The following is a 25,309-nucleotide window of genomic DNA, read 5'->3' on the forward strand; positions in this document are numbered from 1 at the left end:
AAAGTGCTTTCCTGGAAAGAAACAAAACCCACCCTTCTCCAGTGCAACCCTATACAGTCAAAGTTAACTAATGTAGCTAGCTAAAGCACTTCACTGAAAATCTATAGAGATCTTGCAGTCACGTGACTGGAATGTAAACAGCCGCCATCTTGTTGGTCAGCAACACAGCTGAATACTGCTGCACTCGTATACAAAATGGATCAATTTCAACCGACGGACTACACGGCTCATTTTTCTAATGAACAGATAATTAGATATATGTCTAAAATAAACGACCTACAGATTAGTGACCCTTATCGCTTACCGGACGTAGTTTTCACGACCGTGTCAGTGGATTTTGAACTGCCAGAGGTGGAATACCCAGACGTGTATAATTACCTCATTAACTTTCCCTCGCTGTTCAGTGGTGAAGCACTGCGTGCTTATAAATCTCTGGACAGTTATCTTTACAGAAATTCAGGATTCGTCAGCCGCCCTCAGATGTGGCATCTTGTAAACAAGAAAATAACAATCCTCATTGGATGGGTAAGTCACTTAAGTATTACTAGTACTGATACTAGATATATCATCTAGTATAGCACTGACCAGCCGATTATAGAATAGAATAGAATAAGGTAATTCCAGCTGTAATTCCAAATCGTCCGTCTTGTTTAACATGGATCTGGCGTTGGAGAGGTAAAGGCTTGGCAGTGGAGATTTGAGTGGCTGTTTTCTGAGCTTAGTCAACAGGCCGGCTCTGCAGCCTCGCTTTTGCTTCCTCTCCCGATGCCGCCTCCTTCGCCTGCCAGACCCGATAACAATCCACGGAGACCCCGCTGGTCTCGCTATCTCGTCTGGAATGTTGTGCATGCGATGGAAATCGCTACAAACCGTCATTTTCTGCTGGAAACCAATGTCCAGTAAGTCCATATGGTTGTAGTGGATATTGAAGTCCGATACAGACAAACAACACGCAAAAATACACACAAAAAACATAAAAAACGTGGACAGGTAGGGAGAGCTTGTAGCCGCAGCCGTTGTAGTAGAACTGTATATAGTAGGGTTTTCCAGAAGAAAAGGTAGAAGTAGAAGCAGAAGTAGAAGGCGGAAATATGACGTTTGACCAACAAGATGGCGTCTGTTACAATCTGGATCGGCTGTGACGTCACATGCAAGATCTCTGTTAGCTAACATTATAAAGAATAACCTCAGTGCATAAACAGATGTGTGTGCTTTTAATAGATGCTATTTAAACTAGGAAAACATTAACTTCTTGGCAGTGTGTTGATATGCAATGCAAGCATAGCAAAAATATTTTAAAATGTTCATGCTACAAATAGCAGGCCATGTATGGAGAATACTGAGATACCTAGTATATTTTGAGCACATGTCTAATAAGTATGTGTCTTTATGACTGATATCATGTGTCTTTCATCAGCTGGAGGGTACTGGCGCTTTCCCCGCTCATAAAGAAGGAGGTGGAGGAGGATATTGATAAGGTACAGCCAGTTATCTATATACATTCATATTTACATACAGTGGTGCTTGAAGGTTTGTGAACCCTTTAGAATTTTCTATATTTCTGCATAAATATGACCTAAAGCATCATCAGATTTTCATGCAAGTCCTAAAAGTAGATAAAGAGAACCCAGTTAAACAAATGAGACAAAAATATTATACTTGGTCACTTATTTATTGAGGAAAATGATCCAATATTACATATCTGTGAGTGGCAAAAGTATGTGAACCTCTAGGATTGGCAGTTAATTTGAAGGTGAAATTAGAGTCAGATGTTTTCAATGAATGGGATGACAATCAGGTGTGAGTGGGCACCCTGTTTTATTTAAAGAACAGGGATCTATCAAAGTCTGATCTTCACAACACGTGTTTGTGGAAGTGTATCATGGCACGAACAAAGGAGATTTCTGAGGACCTCAGAAAAAGCGTTGTTGATGCTCATCAGGCTGGAAAAGGTTACAAAACCATCTCTAAAGAGTTTGGACTCCACCAATCCACAGTCAGACAGATTGTGTACAAATGGAGGAAATTCAAGACCATTGTTACCCTCCCAGGAGTGGTCGACCAACAAAGATCACTCCAAGAGCAAGGCGTGTAATAATCGGCGAGGTCACAAAGGACCCCAGGGTAACTTCTAAGCAACTGAAGGCCTCTCTCACATTGGCTAATGTTAATGTTTACGAGTCCACCATCAGGAGAACACTGAACAGCAATGGTGTGCATGGCAGGGTTGCAAGGAGAAAGCCACTGCTCTCCAAAAAGAACATTGCTGCTTGTCTACAGTTTGCTAAAGATCATGTGGACAAGCCAGAAGGCTATTGAAAAAAAATGTTTTGTGGATGGATGAGACCAAAATAGAACTTTTTGGTTTAAATGAGAAGCGTTATGTTTGGAGAAAGGAAAACACTGCATTCCAACATAAGAACCTTATCCCATCTGTGAAACATGGTGGTGGTAGTATCATGGTTTGGGCCTGTTTTGCTGCATCTGGGCCAGGACGGCTTGCCATCATTGATGGAACAATGAATTCTGAATTATACCAGCAAATTCTAATGGAAAATGTCAGGACATCTGTCCATGATCTGAATCTCAAGAGAAGGTGGGTCATGCAGCAAGACAACGACCCTAAGCACACAAGTCGTTCTACCAAAGAATGGTTAAAGAAGAATAAAGTTCATGTTTTGGAATGGCCAAATCAAAGTCCTGACCTTAATCCAATCGAAATGTTGTGGAAGGACCTCACAGTTCATGTGAGGAAACCCACCAACATCCCAGAGTTGAAGCTGTTCTGTATGGAGGAACGGGCTAAAATTCCTCCAAGCCGGTGTGCAGGACTGATCAACAGTTACCGGAAACGTTTAGTTGCAGTTATTGCTGCACAAGGGGGTCACACCAGATACTGAAAGCAAAGGGTCACATACTTTTGCCACTCACAGATATGTAATATTGGATCATTTTCCTCAATAAATAAATGACCAAGTATAATATTTTTGTCTCATTTGTTTAACTGGGTTCTCTTTATCTACTTTTAGGACTTGTGTGAAAATCTGATGATGTTTTAGGTCATATTTATGCAGAAATATAGAAAATTCTAAAGGGTTCACATACTTTCAAGCACCACTGTATATTCCTGGCTCAATCTCTGTAATAAATGTTGACTCTATCTATCTATCTATCTATCTATCTATCTATCTATCTATCTATCTATCTATCTATCTATCTATCTATCTATCAACAAACAATATTAAAACAGGCAGTCCAATTCAGCTAAGGCTGGTTTAAATGGAGGCCTATAATAGAACAAAATAATATATTCAAACACATGAAAAAAAAGGTATCTAAATATATGAATATACATGAACATAAAACTCTTGGCTATGAATATACATATATCCAAACTATCTAAACAAATGAAGTCTGAGACTCTTCTTGAATTTAGGAGGAAATGCTTCCTTTCTCAAATTACTTGGAAGTATGTTCCATATTTTAGCCCCATTTAAGCGAAAAGAACTATGATACTTAGCAATTTCAGAAAGGAGAAAGTGGAGAAGACCTTTATTCATTATTATATGTGTGGAAATTGCGTGAGTAGTGAAAGTCATGTAAAAGATGAACAGGAGCAAGGCCATTTCGGCACTTGAAAATTTGTAAGCAAATTTGATATTTCCTGCGAAATTCTAATGATGGCAATGGAGTTCATGCTGTTGGATTTTGCAACCCTCAGTAGTACTGACTGAACGCCTTTGAAGGTTTTCCAAATAGTCACAATTAGTTTTTCCACAACCATTCCAGACAGCTGAACAGTAATCAAACAGGGGAAGTATCATGGTGTTATACAAAGTGATACAAGCCTCACGAGGGATGATCTTACAGGCTTTCTGTAGCATGCCCAACCAAAATGAGATTTTGTTGGAAATGCGGTCAGTATGGTCATTCCAAGAAAGGGTTGGATCAAGCATAACACCAAGATACTTCAACTGATAAACTCTACTTAAAGTCTTATTGCATGCCGTAACACAAAAACGGGTAACTCTGGCAAGCCTTTGATGTGTACCTATAAGCATTATCTTGGTTTTAGAGTCGTTAAGGAATAGAAAATTATTGTCAAGTCAGTTTATAATATTATCAAGGTCTCTAGATAAGAAAGATTCAATTTCTGCAATGGAGCTAATACTGAAAAAAAAACCCAGTGTCATCAGCAAACCACTGAATGTCACAGTTCTGGACTACGGACAGCAGATCATTGATATGCATTATGAAAAGTAGCGGGCTAAGTATGGAACCCTGTGGAACACCAGAGAGAACAAACTGTGGGTCCACGACAACACCATTAACATAAACATTCTGAGTTCTGTTAATCAGGTAGGCTTTAAACCAGCAGACAGCAGAGTCTGTAAATCATTTTTAAAGTGAGTTACATGACAGAAATGATGATTGTAAAAGTGTTGTACATCTTGGATGATCAACTATGTTTGGAGTGAAAAACAAACAAAAAAACCCCACGAAATTATTCAAATCATGTAATCTGGACGTACTTTGCTCTTAGTCTTCATCGGAAATGAGGATATAAGAAGTTACTCTTTTTGTTTTCCGTTCTCTCAGGTGGAGTCGCTATCAGATGAGGTGTTTATTCAGCGACACCAGAGCTACGAGTGCAGAGAGAAACTCTGCTGGAGCTCCTGGGAAAAGGGCAAGAGATGCACACACAGGACCAGGTCAGTGTGTGTGTGTGTTTGAAATCAAAGTAGAAACCAACCGAGTGTGCTTTCTTGTGCCCTTTTGCCAACACACATATTGATTTGTTGCTGCCTTTTCAAAGCAAAACTTCAGAAAAACTCTGAGTAACGTGAATAATTTTTTTAAAATCTCCTGACCAATCAAGCCACAAGTTGTGGGTGGGGCAATCAAAAAAATTAAATATGTAGAAAGTGTTGGTGAAATATATGTCTTGTTTGGAAGTGAAAATGAAGAAATGTACGTTTTTGTGATGTTTCATTGTCATGAAAAATAACAGTTTGTGTATTTTTGGGACAATCACTCTCACAGCCTCCAAACCTACAGCAAAGACACAACCAAGTTACGCCAATCTTTATTTCATATCCTTCACTGAGAATAATGAATCTAATCTAGAGAGCAAGCTAGTTAGTTAGTTGGTCGATACTAGTTAAGACTGGATAATGTGTTCTTTGCTGCTTTGTGTGTGTGTGTGTATATATATATATATATATATATATATATATATATATATATATATATATATATATATATATACATACTAGTGCATCTCAAAAAATTTGAATATTGTGAAAAAGTTAAATATTTTCCATCAGTTATTTAAGAAAGTGAAACTGTTATATATTATAGACTCATTACACATAAACTAAAATGCTTCAAGCATTTTTCTATTTTAATTTTAATCAGTATAGCATACAGTACAAAAACATAAAAAAAAACATCTCAAAATATTAGAATATTTCATTTCGAGTTGAGTAAAACAGTATGAACACAGTGTATCTCTTGGTCTAGTTCAGTACACACAACCACAATCATGGGGAAGACTGCTGACTTGACTGTTGTCCAGAAGATGATCACTGATGCCCTCCACAAGGAGGGTAAGCCACAAAAGGTCATTGCTGAAAAGGGTGGCTGGAAAAGGTGCACAAGCAACAGGGATGGCTGCAGCCTTGAGAGGATTGTCAAGAAAAGTTGATTCAAGAACTTGGAAGAGCTTCACAAGGAGTGGACTGAGGCTGGTGTCAGTGTATCAAGACCCATCACGAACAGACATCTTCAAGAAAGGGGATACAACTTTCGCATTCCTAATATCAAGCTACTCCTGAGCCAGAGACAATGTCAGAAGTGTCTTATCTGGGCTAAGGAGAGAAAGAAATGGACTGTTGCTCAGTGGTCCAAAGTCCTCTTTTCAGATGAAAGTACATTTTGCATTTAATTTGGAAATCACGGTTCTAGAGTCTGGAGGAAGAGTGGAGAGGCACAGAATCCAAGGTGTTTGAAGCCCAGTGTGAAGTTTCCACAGTCTGTGATGATTTGGGGTGCCATGTCATCTGCTGGTGTTGGTCCACTGTATTTTATCAAGTCCAAAGTCAACACAGCCATCTACCAGGAGATTTTAGAGCACTTCATGCTTCCATCTGCTGACGAGCTTTTTGGAGATGCTGATTTCCTTTTCCAGCAGGACTTGGCACCTACCCACAGTGCCAAAACTACTACCAAATGGTTTGCTGACCATGATATTACTGTGTTTGATTGGCCAGCCAACTTGCCTGACCTGAACCCCATAGAGAATCTATGGGGTATTGTCAAGAGGAAGATGAGAAACACCCGACCCAAAAATACAGATACGCTGAAGGCCACTATCAAAGCAACCTGGGCTTCAATAACACCTCAGCAGTGCCACAGACTGATCACCTCCATGCCACACCGCATTGATACAGTAATTCATGGTAAAGGAGCCCCAACCAAGTATTGAGTGTATAAATGAATATACTTTTCAGAAGTTGGACATTTCTGTATTGTAAATCCTTTTTTTGATTGATCTTAGGGAATATTCTAATAATTTGAGATACTGGATTTCTGATTTTCATGAGCTATAAGCCATAATCATCAAAATTAAAACAAAAAAAGGCTTTAAATATTTCACTTTACATGTAATGAATATAGAATATATGAAAGTTTACCTTTTTGAATTAAATTATGAAAAAAAAAGGAACTTTTTCATGGTATTCTAATTTTTTGAGATGCACTAGTATATAATTATAAAAGCACAAATCTTCGGAAAAATACAGCAGATGTAACAATACACTCCAGTCATGATTTGATTCGACTCATGATACTGGCTACATGATTCAAATCAATACAGTTCTCAGAATCTTCTTTCAGCTGCTACCGTTAGGGGTCACAACCGCGGATCATCATGAGCCGCATATTTCATTTGGCATAAGTTCTTACACCAGATGCCCTTCCTGACACAACCTCGGACTGAGAATATTTGACCAAAATTAACATAATTTAATAAACAATGCAAACCAATATGCATTTTTGTCTTTATAAAACTAAATCAAAAATTTTATTTAGGGTTTAATATTGTAAACAAAATGTACTACAGTACAGGTTCATATCTTGAAAAAAAAATCAATAAACGTATGAATTCTCCCCAAAATTTGATTGAATAAACAGAGTCTCTAACCTGGGAAAATGATCGACTGAAACAGAAAAGCCCTGTAGTCGAGCCTGAGGTATCATTTTAACCAGAAATTGAGCCGGTAGGGCTAAAATGACTGTTTTCTGTGTTTTACTTCCTGACTTGAGTGTCGTTTGACAGCTACTGAAGAGCTCTGAAGCTACTACAGAATTGTATAACCAACAGTGCCCTCCATGATCATTGCCCCCCCTTGTAAATATCAATAAAAATGTTAGAAAAATCCACCCTTTGGTGAAGTCACTTCATCTCACACTGGAAAAAAGTGAGAAAAATCCAACCTTTAACAGAAATAAATGTATTCAGAGAAAAACAAATCCCTCATCAATAAATCATTATTTTCAACAAAACCACATGTGCCACTCTTATTGGCAATGTGCCCCTGGAAATGATCGTGAACACAGTGTAACTGAAGCCTGTTTGCCATTTAAATTGTACACGTTTGAGTTGATTGGAACGTGTAGGAACTTTCAAGCTGTAATCCATGACTTCCTGATTAACTGGGGAACAAATATGAGGTGACACAGAGGCCAAATTCCCTTAGTCGTCCGTCAACATGAGGGAGAAGCGTGTTGATCTTCATAAGTCGGGAAGTGGTTATAAAACATAGCTACTCTCCTGAAAATGTCCATTTCTACTGCTAGGGCAATAATAAAAAAGTGGACACCAACTGCAACTGTTACAAACTCTCCTGGAAGAGGACCCAAGTTTGTTTTGTCCCCATGTACAATGAAGAGGAGGGTAAGAGAGGCAAAAAAAAAATCCCCAAGGATCACTGTTGATGAATTACAAGAGAAAGTAAAATCTTGGGGTTTCTAAGTCTCCAAAACCACCATCAGACTCCACCTCCATGCCAACAGATTATTGGAAAAATTCCAGAAAAAAGCCTTTTCTGTCAGTTAACCACAAACGTAAGCACCTGAAGTTTATGAAACGCTACTACGACTTTGACTGGAACCGTGTTCTCTGGTCTGATGGAACAAAAATGCAGCTTTTTGGCAATAAACACTCGCGGTGGGTTTAGCGTAAAAAGAAGGATGGCTATAATGAAAATAATCCTATCCCAACTGTAAAATATGGTGGAAGTTCTGTAATGTTTTGGGGTTGTTTTTCCTCCAAAGGCCCTGGAAACCTTGTTAGGGTCCATGGCATCATGGACCCCATGAAATACCAGGACATTTTAAATCAGAATCTGGCTGCCTCTGCCAGGAAACTAAAACTGGGTCGTCATTAGATCTTCCAGCAGGACAATGGTCCGAAGCATACGTCCAAATCAATACAAAACTGGTTCACTGAGCACAGATTCAAGCTTCTGCCATGGCCATCTCATCTTGGGAGATTATTACTAGATAAGACTGTGTACTGGGGCGGCACGGTGGTGTAGTGGTTAGCGCTGTCGCCTCACAGCAAAAAGGTCCGGGTTTGAGCCCTGTGGCCGGCGAGGGTCTTTCTGTGCGGAGTTTGCATGTTGTCTGTGTGGGCTTCCTCCGGGTGCTCTGGCTTCCCCCACAGTCCAAAGACATGCAGGTTAGGTTAACTGGTGACTCTAAATTGACCGTAGGTGTGAGTGTGAATGGTTGTCTGTGTCTATGTGTCAGCCCTGTGATGACCTGGCGACTTGTCCAGGGTGTACCCCGCCTTTCGCCCGTAGTCAGCTGGGATAGGCTCCAGCTTGCCTGCGACCCTGTAGAACAGGATAAAGCGGCTACAGATAATGAGATGAGATGAGGCTGTGTACTGTAATGTAGTGTTGTTTTCCCTGTACTTTTTTCCCCTCTCCTAATGTCTGTGTCTTCATTTCCATTCCCGTCGCACAGGTTTTCCAGCAGTACGGACACCTCATCTAATTGTGAGCCAGTGTCATGGACATACAGGGCACCACAGGACAACATGGAGGAAGGAGAGGTGAGAATGAGAATCGCATGAACCATACAGTGCTAATACTAATGTTAGTTGTAGGAATACTATGGTCATGTGTGTGTCTTTAGTATTGTGTATGGTGTCAAGTAGTGTGTACAGTATTGTGTGTGTGTGTTTTGTTGTGAGCTGTTAACTCTGAAGGACTCTTCAGCAGGAGTGTTGCATCTGTCTGATGAACTGGCTTGATTGCCCGATGCACAAAACACACACACGCACACCTGCACCCTCTGTTGTGTCAGATCTATTTTTACAGCTCCTTTATCTCTGTCATGCAGTAGTAAATGTCAAAACGTGATGGCTTCTCTCCACACCATCTCTCTCTCTCTCTCTCTCTCTCTCTCTCTCTGCATGAAAGTCACTGACTTGCACAGACACACAGCTTTTCCCACAGACACCTCAATTTACTGTTCTGTCTGAGAGTTTCTGGCTGAAAGCTTGTTGAGAAAAGTCTAATAAATTAAGAGAGAAGAATGCATCTCGGAAATAAAGGTGATTGTGATCAGAGTGCATCCAGGATACTTATGCTGCGTTCAAAGTGAACTTGCAACTTTTAATTCCCGGCCTACGACCAGTAAAATCCACCGAAAACACCCCGTCATCTTGGCCTTGTCAACTTGGGGAACTACAAGTACCTTCTTTGTTTACTGTGTGACGTCAAATCAACATGGCCGCTCATACTGTCAGCAGCGTAAAGTCTCTATTCTATATTTTTAAAGTGGCATAGGTCAATGTACAGTGGGGCAAAAAAGTATTTAGTCAGTCACCAATTGTGCAAGTTCTCCCACTTAAAAAGATGAGCGAGGCCTGTAATTTTAATCATAGGTACACTTCAACTATGAGAGACAGAATGGGGGGAAAGAATCCAGGAAATCATATTGTAGGATTTTTAATGAATTAATTGGTAAATTCCTCGGTAAAATAAGTATTTGGTCACCTACAAACAAGCAAGATTTCTGGCTCTCACAGACCTGTAACTTCTTCTTTAAGAGGCTCCTCTGTCCTCCACTCGTTACCTGTATTAATGGCACCTGTTTGAACTCGTTATCAGTATAAAAGACACCTGTCCACAACCTCAAACAGTCACACTCCAAACTCCACTATGGCCAAGACCAAAGAGCTGTCAAAGGACACCAGAAACAAAATTGTAGACCTGCACCAGGCTGGGAAGACTGAATCTGCAATAGGTAAGCAGCTTGGTGTGAAGAAATCAACTGTGGGAGCAATTATTAGAAAATGGAAGACATACAAGACCACTGATAATCTCCCTCGATCTGGGGCTCCACGCAAGATCTCACCCCGTGGGGTCAAAATGATCACAAGAACGGTGAGCAAAAATCCCAGAACCACACGGGGGACCTAGTGAATGACCTGCAGAGAACTGGGACCAAAGTAACAAAGGCTACCATCAGTAACACACTACGCCGCCAGGGACTCAAATCCTGCAGTGCCAGACGTGTCCCCCTGCTTAAGCCAGTACATGTCCAGGCCCGTCTGAAGTTTGCTAGAGAGCATTTGGATGATCCAGAAGAGGATTAGGAGAATGTCATATGGTCAGATGAAACCAAAATAGAACTTTTTGGTAAAAACTCAACTTGTGTTTGGAGGAGAAAGAATGCTGAGTTGCATCCAAAGAACACCATACCTACTGTGAAGCATGGGGGTGGAAACATCATGCTTTGGGGCTGTTTTTCTGCAAAGGGACCAGGACGACTGATCCGTGTAAAGGAAAGAATGAATGGGGCCATGTATCATGAGATTTTGAGTGAAAACCTCCTTCCATCAGCAAGGGCATTGAAGATGAAACGTGGCTGGGTCTTTCAGCATGACAATGATCCCAAACACACCGCCCGGGCAACGAAGGAGTGGCTTCGTAAGAAGCATTTCAAGGTCGTGGAGTGGCCTAGCCAGTCTCCAGATCTCAACCCCATAGAAAATCTTTGGAGGGAGTTGAAAGTCCGTGTTGCCCAGCGACAGCCCCAAAACATCACTGCTCTAGAGGAGATCTGCATGGAGGAATGGGCCAAAATACCAGCAACAGTGTGTGAAAACCTTGTGAAGACTTACAGAAAACGTTTGACCTCTGTCATTGCCAACAAAGGGTATATAACAAAGTATTGAGATGAACTTTTGTTATTGACCAAATACTTATTTTCCACCATAATTTGCAAATAAATTCTTTAAAAATCAGACAATGTGATTTTCTGGATTTTTTTTTCTCATTTTGTCTCTCATAGTTGAAGTGTACCTATGATGAAAATTACAGGACTCTCTCATCTTTTTAAGTGGGAGAACTTGCACAATTGGTGACTGACTAAATACTTTTCTGCCCCACTGTATTAAAAAGATGAATAACCCCTAGGTACTTGAATCACACGCTGTATTACCCGCTGCCTCATGCCTGTGAAGGAGAATGAGCTGGAAAAACACAGCGCGCTAATGTTTACACGTGGGTACGGAAACAGCCGAAGTTTATCCTCATTATAATATTATAATGAGCGAGGTCGCAACAAACATGGCAGAACCGGCAGCTTCCAACACAGAAGCGAGTGCTTGACAGCCAGCAATATTTACTCGGTTTGTCTGCCGTGTTTTTTCCCTCTCTTTTCTGGCCTGTTTTGCCTCTGACAATGCCAGATACTTCCTTAAAATCATCGTTTTTTTTGTCTCGATTTAGGAGTCTTCATTCGAGCTGGGCGATCCACCATGTTTGCTGTAATTGTTGGGTTCCACTGTAATGCCTGTCTATGACGTTGTTCCTAGGTTTCTGTAGAGTATGGCCAATCCACCCCCATTTTCTTTGCTGTATTTGGGTTACCATGGGTGTTTCTTTTGTTCTTGTCAGCAACTCTTCATTGGTCATCTTTTCTGTCCACCAGATCCTTAGGATCCTACATAGGAATCTGTTGACAAAAGCCCAGATCTTCTTTAGGTGTTTTTTTTTGTTGTTGTTGCTGATTCTACATTTGAGTTGAAGATCCGCAGTTTTGTGGAGGTCGAGATGTTTCGTGCCTTCCATATGTTTCCCAGCATTACAAAGGTTGTCCTGGCTTTTCCCATTCTGGCTCTTACATCCTTTTCTGTTCCTCTTGTGCTTTCTATGATGCTTCCAGGGTAGGTGAAATCCTCGACTTCCTCCATATTAGCTTCACTGGCTCTCTGTAGTTGGTGTTAACTAATATACAGATACAGTACTCAGTTAAATCTATACCACTAATCATGCTAATCACTGTTTTGAGAAGATAAACATCATTAGAATGATCACTAACTTTAGCCAGCTAGCTTGTTGCTAACACGACTCGCTACTGTCCTGTCTGCTGACTAGCCTGTTGCTAGCACCTCTCTCAACTGCAATTTCAGTCCTAAATATTGCATGAGCGTTTGAAGTTCACAACCAATAGTCACTCAGGTCTATATCTGTAAAAGTGCACTTCATGTAGCTATTCATGAGCTTTAGATGCTCAAACAGACATGCCATCATAGAGGCGTCCATGTTTTGTTTTGCTTTTTTTTTTTCTCACTTCAACATCCTGAGATGGGAGATGATGTAATTACAACTTAGAAGGCACCACGTCTGCAGCATAACACAAGACACGTTTTAAAATCCAAAGAGATTATGGGGGGGCGTCGTGGCTCAGGTGGATAAGGCGCCATACCATAAATCCGGGGACCCGGGTTTGATTCCAACCCGAGGTCATTTCCCGATCCCTCCCCGTCTCTCTCTCATCTCATCTCATTATCTCTAGCTGCTTTATCCTGTTCTACAGGGTCGCAGGCAAGCTGGAGCCTATCCCAGCTGACTCCGGGCGAAAGGCGGGGTTCACCCTGGACAAGTCGTCAGGTCATCACAGGGCTGACACATAGACACAGACAACCATTCACACTCACATTCACACCTACGGTCAATTTAGAGTCACCAGTTAACCTAACCTGCATGTCTTTGGACTGTGGGGGAAACCGGAGCACCCAGAGGAAACCCACAGGGAGAACATGCAAACTCCACACAGAAAGGCCCTTGCCGGCCCCGGGGCTCGAACCCGGACCTTCTTGCTGTGAGGCGACAGCGCTAACCACTACACCACCGTGCCGCCCCGTCTCTCTCTCTCCCGCTCATTTCCTGTCTCTACACTGTCCTATCCAATAAAGGTGACAAAGCCCAAAAAATATCTTTAAAAAAAAAATCCAAAGAGATTATAAATCTAGTATGTACTGCAATTATTTGTGACCCCAAACAATAACGTGTCAAATCTAACACTTTATGAATAATATTAATGGTGATTATAATTAATATAGTTTGTTTTGTAATGTTTTGGCTGTTTTTTTTTTTCAACCGGATTAAGAGTGAAAATGTCAGCCATGTGGACATCAGACAGATGATTTGACACTAACAACCAACCAGCTACCTTTGTGTGATACTTTCTCTGCACTGCATGTTTATTTACGTATTTGTTTCCCCATGTCCATGTAGCCTCAGCTGTCCTGGGAGAGACGCGTGTTCCCACTGTCTAAGACTGACAAGGAGGCTCTGAGACTTGACGAAGCTGCACTCTGGTCAAAGAATGAGGAGATGGAGTCCAGTTTGTCAGACAGCAGCTGGAAAAGCAGCATCTCCTCTCTGTTATGCTCACACACCTCCCTCTGCTGGACACACACAGAACAACAGGCATAAAGTTACGTCAGTTAAACTGGAATATATTTTTATTCGTAATTTATTTTTAAATTCTTGCAGCTCAGTTTGCTGCAATTAATTTGCAATTTATTGTTCACGCAGACATTTTCTCACCCGTGCACTACAGGACCAGAGGGTTAGGGAGCAGGAAGTGACATCACACTGAAAAATCCATCATTGTATCAGTTGAATAATACTTTGAGATGCTTTTTATTTCTCTGCCACAGAGTTTTAACATGGTTTTATTATATATTTTATTAACATACTGTACGTATTAACATAAGGTTTTACTGCAGTTGTGTAACATATTTTAATGTAATGTAATGCAGTATATTTATTTTCGATATGAGCCTTTTTAAATATGTAGTATGTTTTAACCCAGCCTATCATCTTAACCTTGGTTTGCAATGGAGAAATGTTGTAATCTTTAAAAAGTATTAACGTTATTATTGGACATGTTAGCGCTGTCCCATTACCTTCTAACTAAATTAAATTCAAGTATATGTTTTAAGTTTGCCAGAAGTCTTTTCTCATCTCATTATCTCTAGCCGCTTTATCCTGTTCTACAGGGTCGCAGACAAGCTGGAGCCTATCCCAGCTGACTACGGGCGAAAGGCGGGGTACACCCTGGACAAGTCACCAGGTCATCACAGGGCTGACACATAGACACAGACAACCATTCACACTCACATTCACACCTACGGTCAATTTAGAGTCACCAGTTAACCTAACCTGCATGTCTTTGGACTGTGGGGGAAACCGGAGCACCCGGAGGAAACCCACACGGACACGGGGAGAACATGCAAACTCCGCACAGAAAGGCCCTCGCCAGCCCCGGGGCTCGAACCCAGGACCTTCTTGCTGTGAGGCGACAGCGCTAACCACTACACCACCATGCCGCCCCTCCGGAAGTCTTTTGTTTTTTGTTTTTTAGTCAGGGAAGTTTTTTTCTTTTCTACCTCCAAGTCAGAGCACATTATTCCAGGTCATACTGTACAGCTTGGACTTCAAAACAACCCATGTACACACTCCGGTGGTTGATATAATACGGATAGATCACAGACTACGGAAATATAATAAAAAAGGATACAAAATACGGAGTGGTTACGGATTTTAATACGGACGCATCACGGATGCTAATAATTTATGGATTGGTCACAGATGTTTCAGTATATTACAGATTGGTTATGGATTTCATACGGATGATGCATCACGGATAAAAACATTAAGAAGTTTAAAACACATGTTTAGACTGCCAAAGTTCATAATTAAAATATCTTACCTGCATTTATATGTTTACTTTATTAATTTGCGATTGATATTTTACAACCCCGATTCCAAAAAAGTTGGGACAAAGTACAAATTGTAAATAAAAACGGAATGCAATGATGTGGAAGTTTCAAAATTCCATATTTTATTCAGAATAGAACATAGATGACATATCAAATGTTTAAACTGAGAAAATGTATCATTTAAAGAGAAAAATTAGGTGATTTTAAATTTCATGACAACAACACATCTCAAAAAAGTTGGGACAAGGCCATGTTTACCACTGTGAGACATCCCCTTTTCTCTTTACAACAGTCTGTAAACGTCTGGGGACTGAGGAGACAAGTTGCTCAAGTTTAGGGATAGGAATGTTAACCCATTCTGGTCTAATGTAGGATTCTAGTTGCTCAACTGCCTTAGGTCTTTTTTGTCGTATCTTCCATTTTATGATGCGCCAAATGCTTTCTATGGGTGAAAGATCTGGACTGCAGGCTGGCCAGTTCAGTACCCGGACCCTTCTTCTACGCAGCCATGATGCTGTAATTGATGCAGTATGTGGTTTGGCATTGTCATGTTGGAAAATGCAAAGTCTTCCCTGAAAGAGACGTCATCTGGATGGGAGCATATGTTGCTCTAGAGCCTGGATATACCTTTCAGCATTGATGGTGTCTTTCCAGATGTGTAAGCTGCCCATGCCACACGCACTAATGCAACCCCATACCATCAGAGATGCAGGCTTCTGAACTGAGCGCTGATAACAACTTGGGTCGTCCTTCTCCTCTTTAGTCCGAATGACACGGCGTCCCTGATTTCCATAAAGAACTTCACATTTTGATTCGTCTGACCACAGAACAGTTTTTCACTTTGCCACAGTCCATTTTAAATGAGCCTTGGCCCAGAGAAGACGTCTGCGCTTCTGGATCATGTTTAGATACGGCTTCTTCTTTGAACTATAGAGTTTTAGCTGGCAACGGCGGATGGCACGGTGAATTGTGTTCACAGATAATGTTCTCTGGAAATATTCCTGAGTCCATTTTGTGATTTCCAATACAGAAGCATGCCTGTATGTGATGCAGTGCCGTCTAAGGGCCCGAAGATCACGGGCACCCAGTATGGTTTTCCGGCCTTGACCCTTACGCACAGAGATTCTTCCAGATTCTCTGAATCTTTTGATGATATTATGCACTGTAGATGATGATATGTTCAAACTCTTTGCAATTTTACACTGTCGAACTCCTTTCTGATATTGCTCCACTATTTGTCGGCGCAGAATTAGGGGGATTGGTGATCCTCTTCCCATCTTTACTTCTGAGAGCCGCTGCCACTCCAAGATGCTCTTTTTATACCCAGTCATGTTAATGACCTATTGCCAATTGACCTAATGAGTTGCAATTTGGTCCTCCAGCTGTTCCTTTTTTGTACCTTTAACTTTTCCAGCCTCTTATTGCCCCTGTCCCAACTTTTTTGAGATGTGTTGCTGTCATGAAATTTCAAATGAGCCAATATTTGGCATGAAATTTCAAAATGTCTCCCTTTCGACATTTGATATGTTGTCTATGTTCTATTGTGAATACAATATCAGTTTTTGAGATTTGTAAATGATTGCATTCCATTTTTATTTACAATTTGTACTTTGTCCCAACTTTTTTGGAATCAGGGTTGTACAAAAAATCGCATCTGTGAATAAAAGATATATGCTTTGTATTTTATTTTTTTATTTTCTGTGAATCCGTATTCCATGACTTCATGATGCAACAAGGATGGACAAAGATACCCAGGGGAAAATAGCATGTGCTCAGACAACGTCACATGTAAACAATGAGCTGATTGGTCAGATGTTTTATCGGATCAGGTCCAGGCCTGGAAAAATGGCTCCAGAAGCAATCTCACTGATACGGATAAACCCAGGCCTGGGCTATAGGTATCATGATCGGTATGGTGTGAGCACCGACCACATAAACTGCAGGGGACCAATTTATTTATAGTTATCATTATAGTTATAGTTATCAGTATTGTGGGACTGGGCCTTAATGAAAATCTTTCATGTTTGTAGAGGGAAAGAAGAAAACAGCAAAACCCTATGTGTTTGCAAGTATGCTGTCAGAAATAGGGGTACAGTAGGAGTCCATTTCTGTCCCCTAAGGTACAATCTACACTAATGTACCCCCTAGGGTTCATTATTGGACCTCAAGATAACTATGTGTACCGTTTTAGGGCCAAGAAGGTACATAATGTATATGTTCCCAAGCAGTATATAAAATCATAAATAAGTACCTTACAGCAGGGGTTCTCAACCTTTTCTACTTTAAGTCCCACCTATTCAGACTTGTAACGAGTCGGGGCCCATTAAAAACAGATCCCCAATTATTTTGGCTCATCTATTCTATTAGGATCTGATATTGTATTGTAAAGTGTATTAATGGGATGCAACATCACTCCTTGTTACAGATGGGTGCCCAGGAATTAAATAAATGCAATTAAACAAACTATTTTTAATTGTAGGTATTGTATTTAAAGCTGTATGGATGTGCCACAGGCCAAACCATGCATGCAGGTCATTCTCAGTCAGAAGGGATTAATGATCCAAAAGTGGAGTCTGGTCCATTAACACAAGAACGCATTACCATGTTTGTGTCCAGAAAACAAACAAGTTATTAAAACCAAGAAGTACACTTAAATGAATTTCGAAACCACTCAATGGGATTAGATCCTTACATGCTAACAAAGAAGGATTTTTCCTATGAGTTGGAAAATTATCCATCTGTTGAGCTCCCCATCTCAAACTACCTGGTGCTACAGACATCGTTCTACATGGACAAACAGATGAAAACCTGGAAGAGCTTGGAAGTATACAACTTTTTATATGTGGCTGGGTTAAAGATCTAGGAATCAGGACACCATCCATCCGTTATCTGTAGTCACTTATCCTGTACAGGGTCACAGGCAAGCTGGAGCCTATCCTAGCTGACTATGGGCGAGAGGCAGGGTACATCCTGGACAAGTCACCAGGTCATCACAGGGCTGACACATAGAGACAAACAACCATTCACACTCATAGTCAATTTAGAGCCACCAATTAACCTAACCTCCATGTCTTTGGGGGAAACCAGAGCACATGCAAACTCCACACAGAAAGGCCCTTGTTGGCCACTGGGCTCAAACCCAGGACCTTCTTGCTGTGAGGCGACAGTGCTAACCAATACACCACCATGGGATCAGGACACTACAAGATAAATCCTGTATCGTTTATTCCCGGGGAAGTAGGAATTTTGGGCTTTTTGGATGTGTCTTTGCGGTGATTGCTAGGATACTACAGGTTTTAGTATCGGGGAAAACAAACCACAGCCGCTTGATTCTCAATCATCCCTGCTCTTCTCTTCTTCAGAGCGCGTTGTGCGTGTACTTGGGACCCAGTCATTATAGGAAACACTTGATGCTGATTTGAGCGTTGTTTTCACAGAGACTTTGTGAAGTGTTCTGTCAGGTATGCAGCAATAGACAGACGTAAGTGCAGTAAGTGTGTTTATTAGCAGGCGTTACATTTACAAAAACAAAACACAAACAAGGCGGCACGGTGGTGTAGTGGTTAGCGCTGTCGCCTCACAGCAAGAAGGTCCGGGTTCGTGCCCCGTGGCCGGCGAGGGCCTTTCTGTGCGGAGTTTGCATGTTCTCCCCGTGTCCGCGTGGGTTTCCTCCGGGTGCTCCGGTTTCCCCCACAGTCCAAAGACATGCAGGTTAGGTTAACTGGTGACTCTAAATTGACCGTAGGTGTGAATGTGAGTGTGAATGGTTGTCTGTGTCTATGTGTCAGCCCTGTGATGACCTGGCGACTTGTCCAGGGTGTACCCCGCCTTTCGCCCGTAGTCAGCTGGGATAGGCTCCAGCTTGCCTGCGACCCTGTAGAAGGATAAAGCGGCTAGAGATAATGAGATGAGAAACACAAACAAAAGCAGAGTCATAAAGCAGAGTATTTAACCAGAGTCATAAACATGGATAGAAACAAACGTGACCGTGATAATCAAGTTCAAGTCAGCTTTATTGTCAGTTTCTTCATATGCACAGGTCATACAAGGAAACTGAAATTACGTTTCTCTCTATCCCATGTAAAGACATAGACAAACATAGGACTGACATTAACAAGACAAACATTAAAGTGCAAGACAAGACCAATAACAGTGTAACAAGCAATAAGTAATAATAAAGTAATGATTAAAAAATAATTATCATTGGAAAGGCATCCAAGCTATCACTGACTACAAGCCCGCGCCACGAAGCTGCGAAAGCAACACACCTCTGCTGAACGACCTGAACAGCTTCTTCGCACTTTTCAAGGAACAAAACAACACCCATCCACAGAAAACACCACCCCCACCTCACGACCAGACACTGTGTCTGTCTGCCGCTAGCGTGACATCGACATAGACATAGTTCGCGAGCACCGCGGTCGATGCCTCTTTCCTGGGGTCGACGTGCTAGGCGAGTCCGCAGGTCTGCGCAGGATTCCCAGCTCCTGAAGCGTCCATGTTTCAATGTCCAAAACATCGCATATCTTGCTGTTCCGAATTTGCAACAATTCCTGTCGGCTGTACTTGTGTTCCGACTTACATTGACTAGAAAGACACTCTGAAAAACACATTTTACAAAGAAAACAAATAAAACACGGGAGAGAGAGGGGTCGCTGCGTCTGTGCCACGCTGCAGCCGGAAGGATGAAGGAAGGTATCATTGTTGTTTAATGATAATACTTCACAAAGTCTCTGTGAAAACAGCACTCAAATCAGTATCAGGTGTTTCCCATAATGACTGGGTCCCCAGAATGTGCACAACGCGTTCCATAAGCACACACAGACGCTCAAGTTGCGCCAGACTCAAGTGCCCAAAGGCGTGACAGTCAAGTGTTCACCTGCTGTGTGACCACAACTTTTAGCTCGCTTGTATATCGCCACCAGAATGCCTTATTTTCATCGATAACCCATCGCAAAGCATTGCGAGCTGTAGTGTGACCGTAGCTTAATGAGGCGGATGTGACGTTGGGTGCAACCCAGCAATTGTACCCGACTACAAGTAAAAATTAGCTTCAACTTGGAAAAAAAATTATTTCTTTCTTTCTTTCTTTCTTTCTTTCTTTCTTTCTTTCTTTCTTTCTTTCTTTCTTTCTTTCTTTCGTTCGTTCGTTCGTTCGTTCGTTCATTTCCACATGTAGAGTTTAACAGCTTATTTTGATGTTAGCAGTATTGTCATGTTTCTTATTTTGTGCTCGTGCATAGTGTTTTGGTGGAGCGTTATTTATTTTTTTCTGACAATAGCAGGTTTGCTGCTGAGACAAAGTGAAACCACACACACACACACACACACACACACACACACACACACACACACACACACACACACACACATAGAGTGTAGCAGCTCTGGATAGAAAATAAACCACTCTTTATTCTCACTGTGACTAAAGGATGTGATTCCTACGTTTGGCTTCTGTGTATTTATCCAACACATCTCATTATTTTTATATGTTCATAGAATGGTAACTGCTGAGCTCCTGGAATTTTCACACACAACAGTCTGTAGAGTTTACACAGAATGGTGTAAAACTTATAAACAAACAAAATAAAAACTATTCAGAAGGTGAAATCGCCTTGTTGATGAGAAAGGTCAGAGGATCGTCACACGTCACTTTGATGAATATGTTTCTCTAAAATCCCAATATATGCCTCAATATATCAATGGCGCTTTCACACACGTGACTCACCCATGCCGTGGGCACTGATGCCCCCGAGACCTTTTCAGATGCTGGATTTTGCACCTTTCTTTGATAACAAACTGGATCGTCATGTTCACCTTTGGCACCGGGAACTTGACGTCCGGTTTTCCCGAAAACAAACTGAAATGTGGACTCATCTAACCATAGCACACATTGTCAGCATATCGCTTATCCTATGGGTATTATGTCACTCTACCCAATGGAGAATGAGTGTTGAATATAGTTTACGATATTGCATGGTTGTCAAGACAACATGATGTCACACGTCGGAGACGTAAAACTTCCGCGCTCATGAGTGACTGTGACAATTTGTAAACAAACATGTCCGCCAGGTTTGCTTCATTAAATACAGAAGATTTTGAGAGAATTTTGAAAAAGAAAGACACATTGAACACCCGAAAGGAATGCATATGTATAATAATAATAATATTGGCTGGCTTTTTTTTGTGGTATATCACGTATATTCCATTCAGCTACTCATCTTTGACTTGTTCAGTATCATGCTAGCTGAATGGAATATATCTGATAGACCACAAAAAAAAGCCAGCCAATATTATTTAAATATGTCCCTCAGATCCGCGATGTATTTAGTTTGAAAAATGTGAGTTTTTCAACATAAGAAGATAAACTTCATATCTTCAAGCCAACGTGTGATTTTCTTTTTATTATACTGACACATTCACAAACAGAAAGTCCCCAAATTTATCAAAACAATTCATCGATTTCCTCATGAGTGACATATATACATGTTATTTACCAGCTGGGAGGTCCGTATGGTGAAATGCCGTGACCGAGGTCTTGAAAGTACTGAGCGAGGCCCTCTGGGCTGAGGTCAGTATTCAAGGCCGAGGTCACGGTATTTCACCATACGGACCGACCTTAAGCTGGTAAATAATATATATATTTTTCTCTTTACTAAATTCTAACAGAAAACGAGAGCGCCCGAAAGCGAAAACCGAGCTGAGCCGAGCCACCATTTTGAATCCTCATTCACGGCTGTAATGCAAATGGCTTCCTCCTCGGTATACAAGTGCACTTCCATGGCAGGAAAAAACTATATTTTGCTGCTTATGTAGTCCCCTATTTATACAAATAGGAGTCTTTCAGGATTCAGCCATGTTTTTGCTCAGCGTTAGCAACAGTTACAGGTTTTTAGCTTTCTCCTGAAATGTTTTCTTTTATTTCTTCTTCCTCAGGGTAGTAAAACTCGCTTTCGCTGTGAGCACTGTCGTTATCGCTATCCATGCTGTAAAATTAATGCTATTCTCCTGAGAAATGCTGGCAAAAATGTATAAGACTTCTGATAGGGTGATTCTCATGAAGCTGCAGCGAACATGTCCAGGACGCATTTTCCAAAATCAATACTTAATTCACATAAACTCTGATATTTTGTGTAAAGAAAATAGGGAGCACTGTATGGACAAATGGTTTTCATCATCATATAAACTAATTTTTATATCAATTAAACAAAAAAATCTATGGAAATTCTCATTACCGTTATGTGTCCGCATCCCTTTTTTTAATGTTTACTTTAAATCATATAAAAATTCCTAATTATATAAAAAAATAATACAGTGTAAAGTTATTTTAAAACATCTATATTTATGCATAATATTAATATTTTTTGTGTTGAACAAAAAAAGGTACTTGATTTTAAACAAAATAACTGTGTCCGCACCAAATGTTTCTCATTACCGTTTCATGATTTCACCCCCTATAAAAAGTACACCATGCCTTTAAATTGATCAGCTATCCCATGATGCATCACTTCAGATACAAGATTCAAAATGGAGACAAGGTCAGTTGCTCACTCTTCTCTTACTTTGTGATATTTATGTTAATGTTGCTAAATCTGTCCTCAGTTACACTGTCTATTATCATTACCGTTATGGTTTAATACTCATCTCATTATCCCAAGCCGCTTTATCCTTCTACAGGGTCGCAGGCAAGCTGGAGCCTATCCCAGCTGACTACGGGCGAAAGGCGGGGTACACTCTGGACAAGTCGCCAGGTCATCACAGGGCTGACACATAGACACAGACAACCATTCACACTCACATTCACACCTACGGTCAATTTAGAGTCACCAGTTAACCTAACCTGCATGTCTTTGGACTGTGGGGGAAACCGGAGCACCCGGAGGAAACCCACGCGGACACGGGGAGAACATGCAAACTCCGCACAGAAAGGCCCTCACCGGCCACGGGGCTCGAACCCGGACCTTCTTGCTGTGAGGCGACAGCACTAACCACTACACCACCGTGCCGCCGGTTTAATACTCATTACTTTTAAAAATAAAAAAATATATTACTTTATGATTATTATCACAATATAAGGCTTACTGTGAAAGTGTTAGATAGATAGATAGATAGATAGATAGATAGATAGATAGATAGATAGATAGATAGATAGATAGATAGATAGATAGATAACTAAATACAATCTTTGTCTTCTGTCTTGTCTTCAAAGGTCATTGTGAACGAGGCCGGCCGGATGAGGGTCAAAGACTGGATTAACTGCTTCAGCCCAAAGAAGTTCAAATTGTCACATTGTAGTCTTCAATGATGTTTTTTGTTTCCTTGTCAAATGTTTCATTGTAATTTGCTTGTGTTTCTGGTTCCCTGTTTTGTTACTCAATTGGTTTAACCTAGTAAGTTTCACTACCGTTACATCAAATCAAATCAAATCAAGTTTATTTGTACAGCGCTTTTAACAATAAACATTGTCGCAAAGCAGCTTTACAGAATTTGAACGACTTAAAACATGAGCTAATTTTATCCCTAATCTATCCCCAATGAGCAAGCCTGTGGCGACGGTGGCAAGGAAAAACTCCCTCAGACGACATGAGGAAGAAACCTCGAGAGGAACCAGACTCAAAAGGGAACCCATCCTCATTTGGGCAACAACAGACAGCCTGACTATAATATTAACAGTTTTAACAGGTATAACCCTCAACTGTCCTCATGGGGCCGTCCTTCACAGGAGTGGGGCGATAAAACTCCGACCAGACACAGGGCACCAGGATGGATCAAGCAGGTCCGAGGGGCAGAAGAGGCCAGCATCTCAATCCCAAGATCAACATGTAACTCAGAGGGACAGATGGGGGGGGGGGAGAGAGAGAGAGAGAGAGAGAGAGAGAGAGAAAGAAAACACGTTGTTAGGTATGCCCTAAAAATGACAAGTATTAAATCTGTGTGGTAGGCTCGCAGAGACGAGAGTCTTTACATCAGGCATGACGCACAATGGCATGTTAATATGGTAAAAAATATATCATGACCTGCTCTGGCTGGATGCTTGATTGGGTGATGGGAGCACACTCCTCAGCAATGATGAGATGCAGATGGGACTCTTAGGCCTGGCCAAGACAATTCAGTTACATTTCACCGGGTCTGGGACATGCGACAGAATGTCTGACGGCCAATTCCCTGCAGGCTACGATAGCCAGTCGAGGTCCCCACCGTCTCCCCACCATCAGTTCTCATTGCCGTTTTATTATCTCCTCATTACCGTTATGCATGGAAAATGATTAATTTTTAAAAATGTTTTTCATCCTATTATAACTTTGGCTCATTTTTCTGTAGTATATTCTCCACCTGTTGTCCACATGAGTTTTTTATCAAACATATTCTTATAACATTTCCATCAATTAAAAAATTAAATTATATATTACATATTGTGTATCGGTAATGAGAGTTGCGTAACTTTAAATAAATGTCAAAAAAATGTAAAGTAATTGTCATGGACTGTGCTGTTCATTTAATGGGATATTTTGTGGAAATATGAAATAAATTGTCAAATGTTTTTAACTCATGATCTAGCTTCATCATTTACTGTAACGGTGATGAGAATTATTCTGGATCATGTAAGCCTCAAATAAGAATAAAATTCTATTAAAATATTTTTCCATTAAAAAAAGATCAACATAGTAAAGTTCACACTCTATTTTAGGCTCTCAACTTGAAAAAAATACTGAAATGAGGTGAAAAACTTTTTTATGTTAATGTGAAGGTCTTCTTGAGAATCACCCGATAATCTTATAAATAAATCTTATAAAAAAGATAAATGTTGATAAAAAAAAAAATGCTACTATGTTTGTTGTTGTTGTGAACGAGCGAGTCGCCAGAGGTCCGTAACCAATGTTGCCAGATTGGGCGGTTTCCCTCCCAGTTGGGGGATTTCAAGTGCATTTTGGCGGGTTTTGAACATATTTTGGGCTGGAAAACGTCAGCAGTATCTGGCAACAGTGTCCGTAACCGGGGTCCGTAACTCTGGTCCGTATCGTAGGATATAGACCCGCTCGCCAGCCAATCAGAGCGCAGGATTTGATGGAAACCGGACCACGAAAAAAATAAAGAGATTTATGTCACGGTTTTGGTTCTCCATGTCCTGTATGGAGCTCATATGAAAAATACAAGTGGCGTATTTCCCAGTAAAACACTCGAGTCCACATAATATATTCGATGACATTCTGCTCT

The 25,309-nt window shown here is 40.9% G+C and overlaps 1 protein-coding gene across 1 annotated transcript in view; it reads left to right on the forward strand.

Moving 5' to 3' along the window:
• Positions 1-14,318, forward strand: part of kansl1l (KAT8 regulatory NSL complex subunit 1-like) — a 120,061-nt gene extending 105,743 nt beyond the window's left edge. The window contains exons 12-16 of the mRNA XM_060928588.1: positions 1,418-1,478; positions 4,600-4,712; positions 9,034-9,121; positions 13,602-13,803; positions 13,905-14,318. Coding sequence (XP_060784571.1) covers positions 1,418-1,478; positions 4,600-4,712; positions 9,034-9,121; positions 13,602-13,802 — 463 coding nt within the window. The 3' untranslated portion in view covers position 13,803; positions 13,905-14,318. The remainder of the gene's footprint in view (positions 1-1,417; positions 1,479-4,599; positions 4,713-9,033; positions 9,122-13,601; positions 13,804-13,904) is intronic.
• Positions 14,319-25,309: the final 10,991 nt, after the last annotated feature.

Source organism: Neoarius graeffei, chromosome 9 (genome assembly GCF_027579695.1).
Source record: "Neoarius graeffei isolate fNeoGra1 chromosome 9, fNeoGra1.pri, whole genome shotgun sequence".
In the NCBI taxonomy this organism is placed as follows: Eukaryota; Metazoa; Chordata; class Actinopteri; order Siluriformes; family Ariidae; genus Neoarius; species Neoarius graeffei.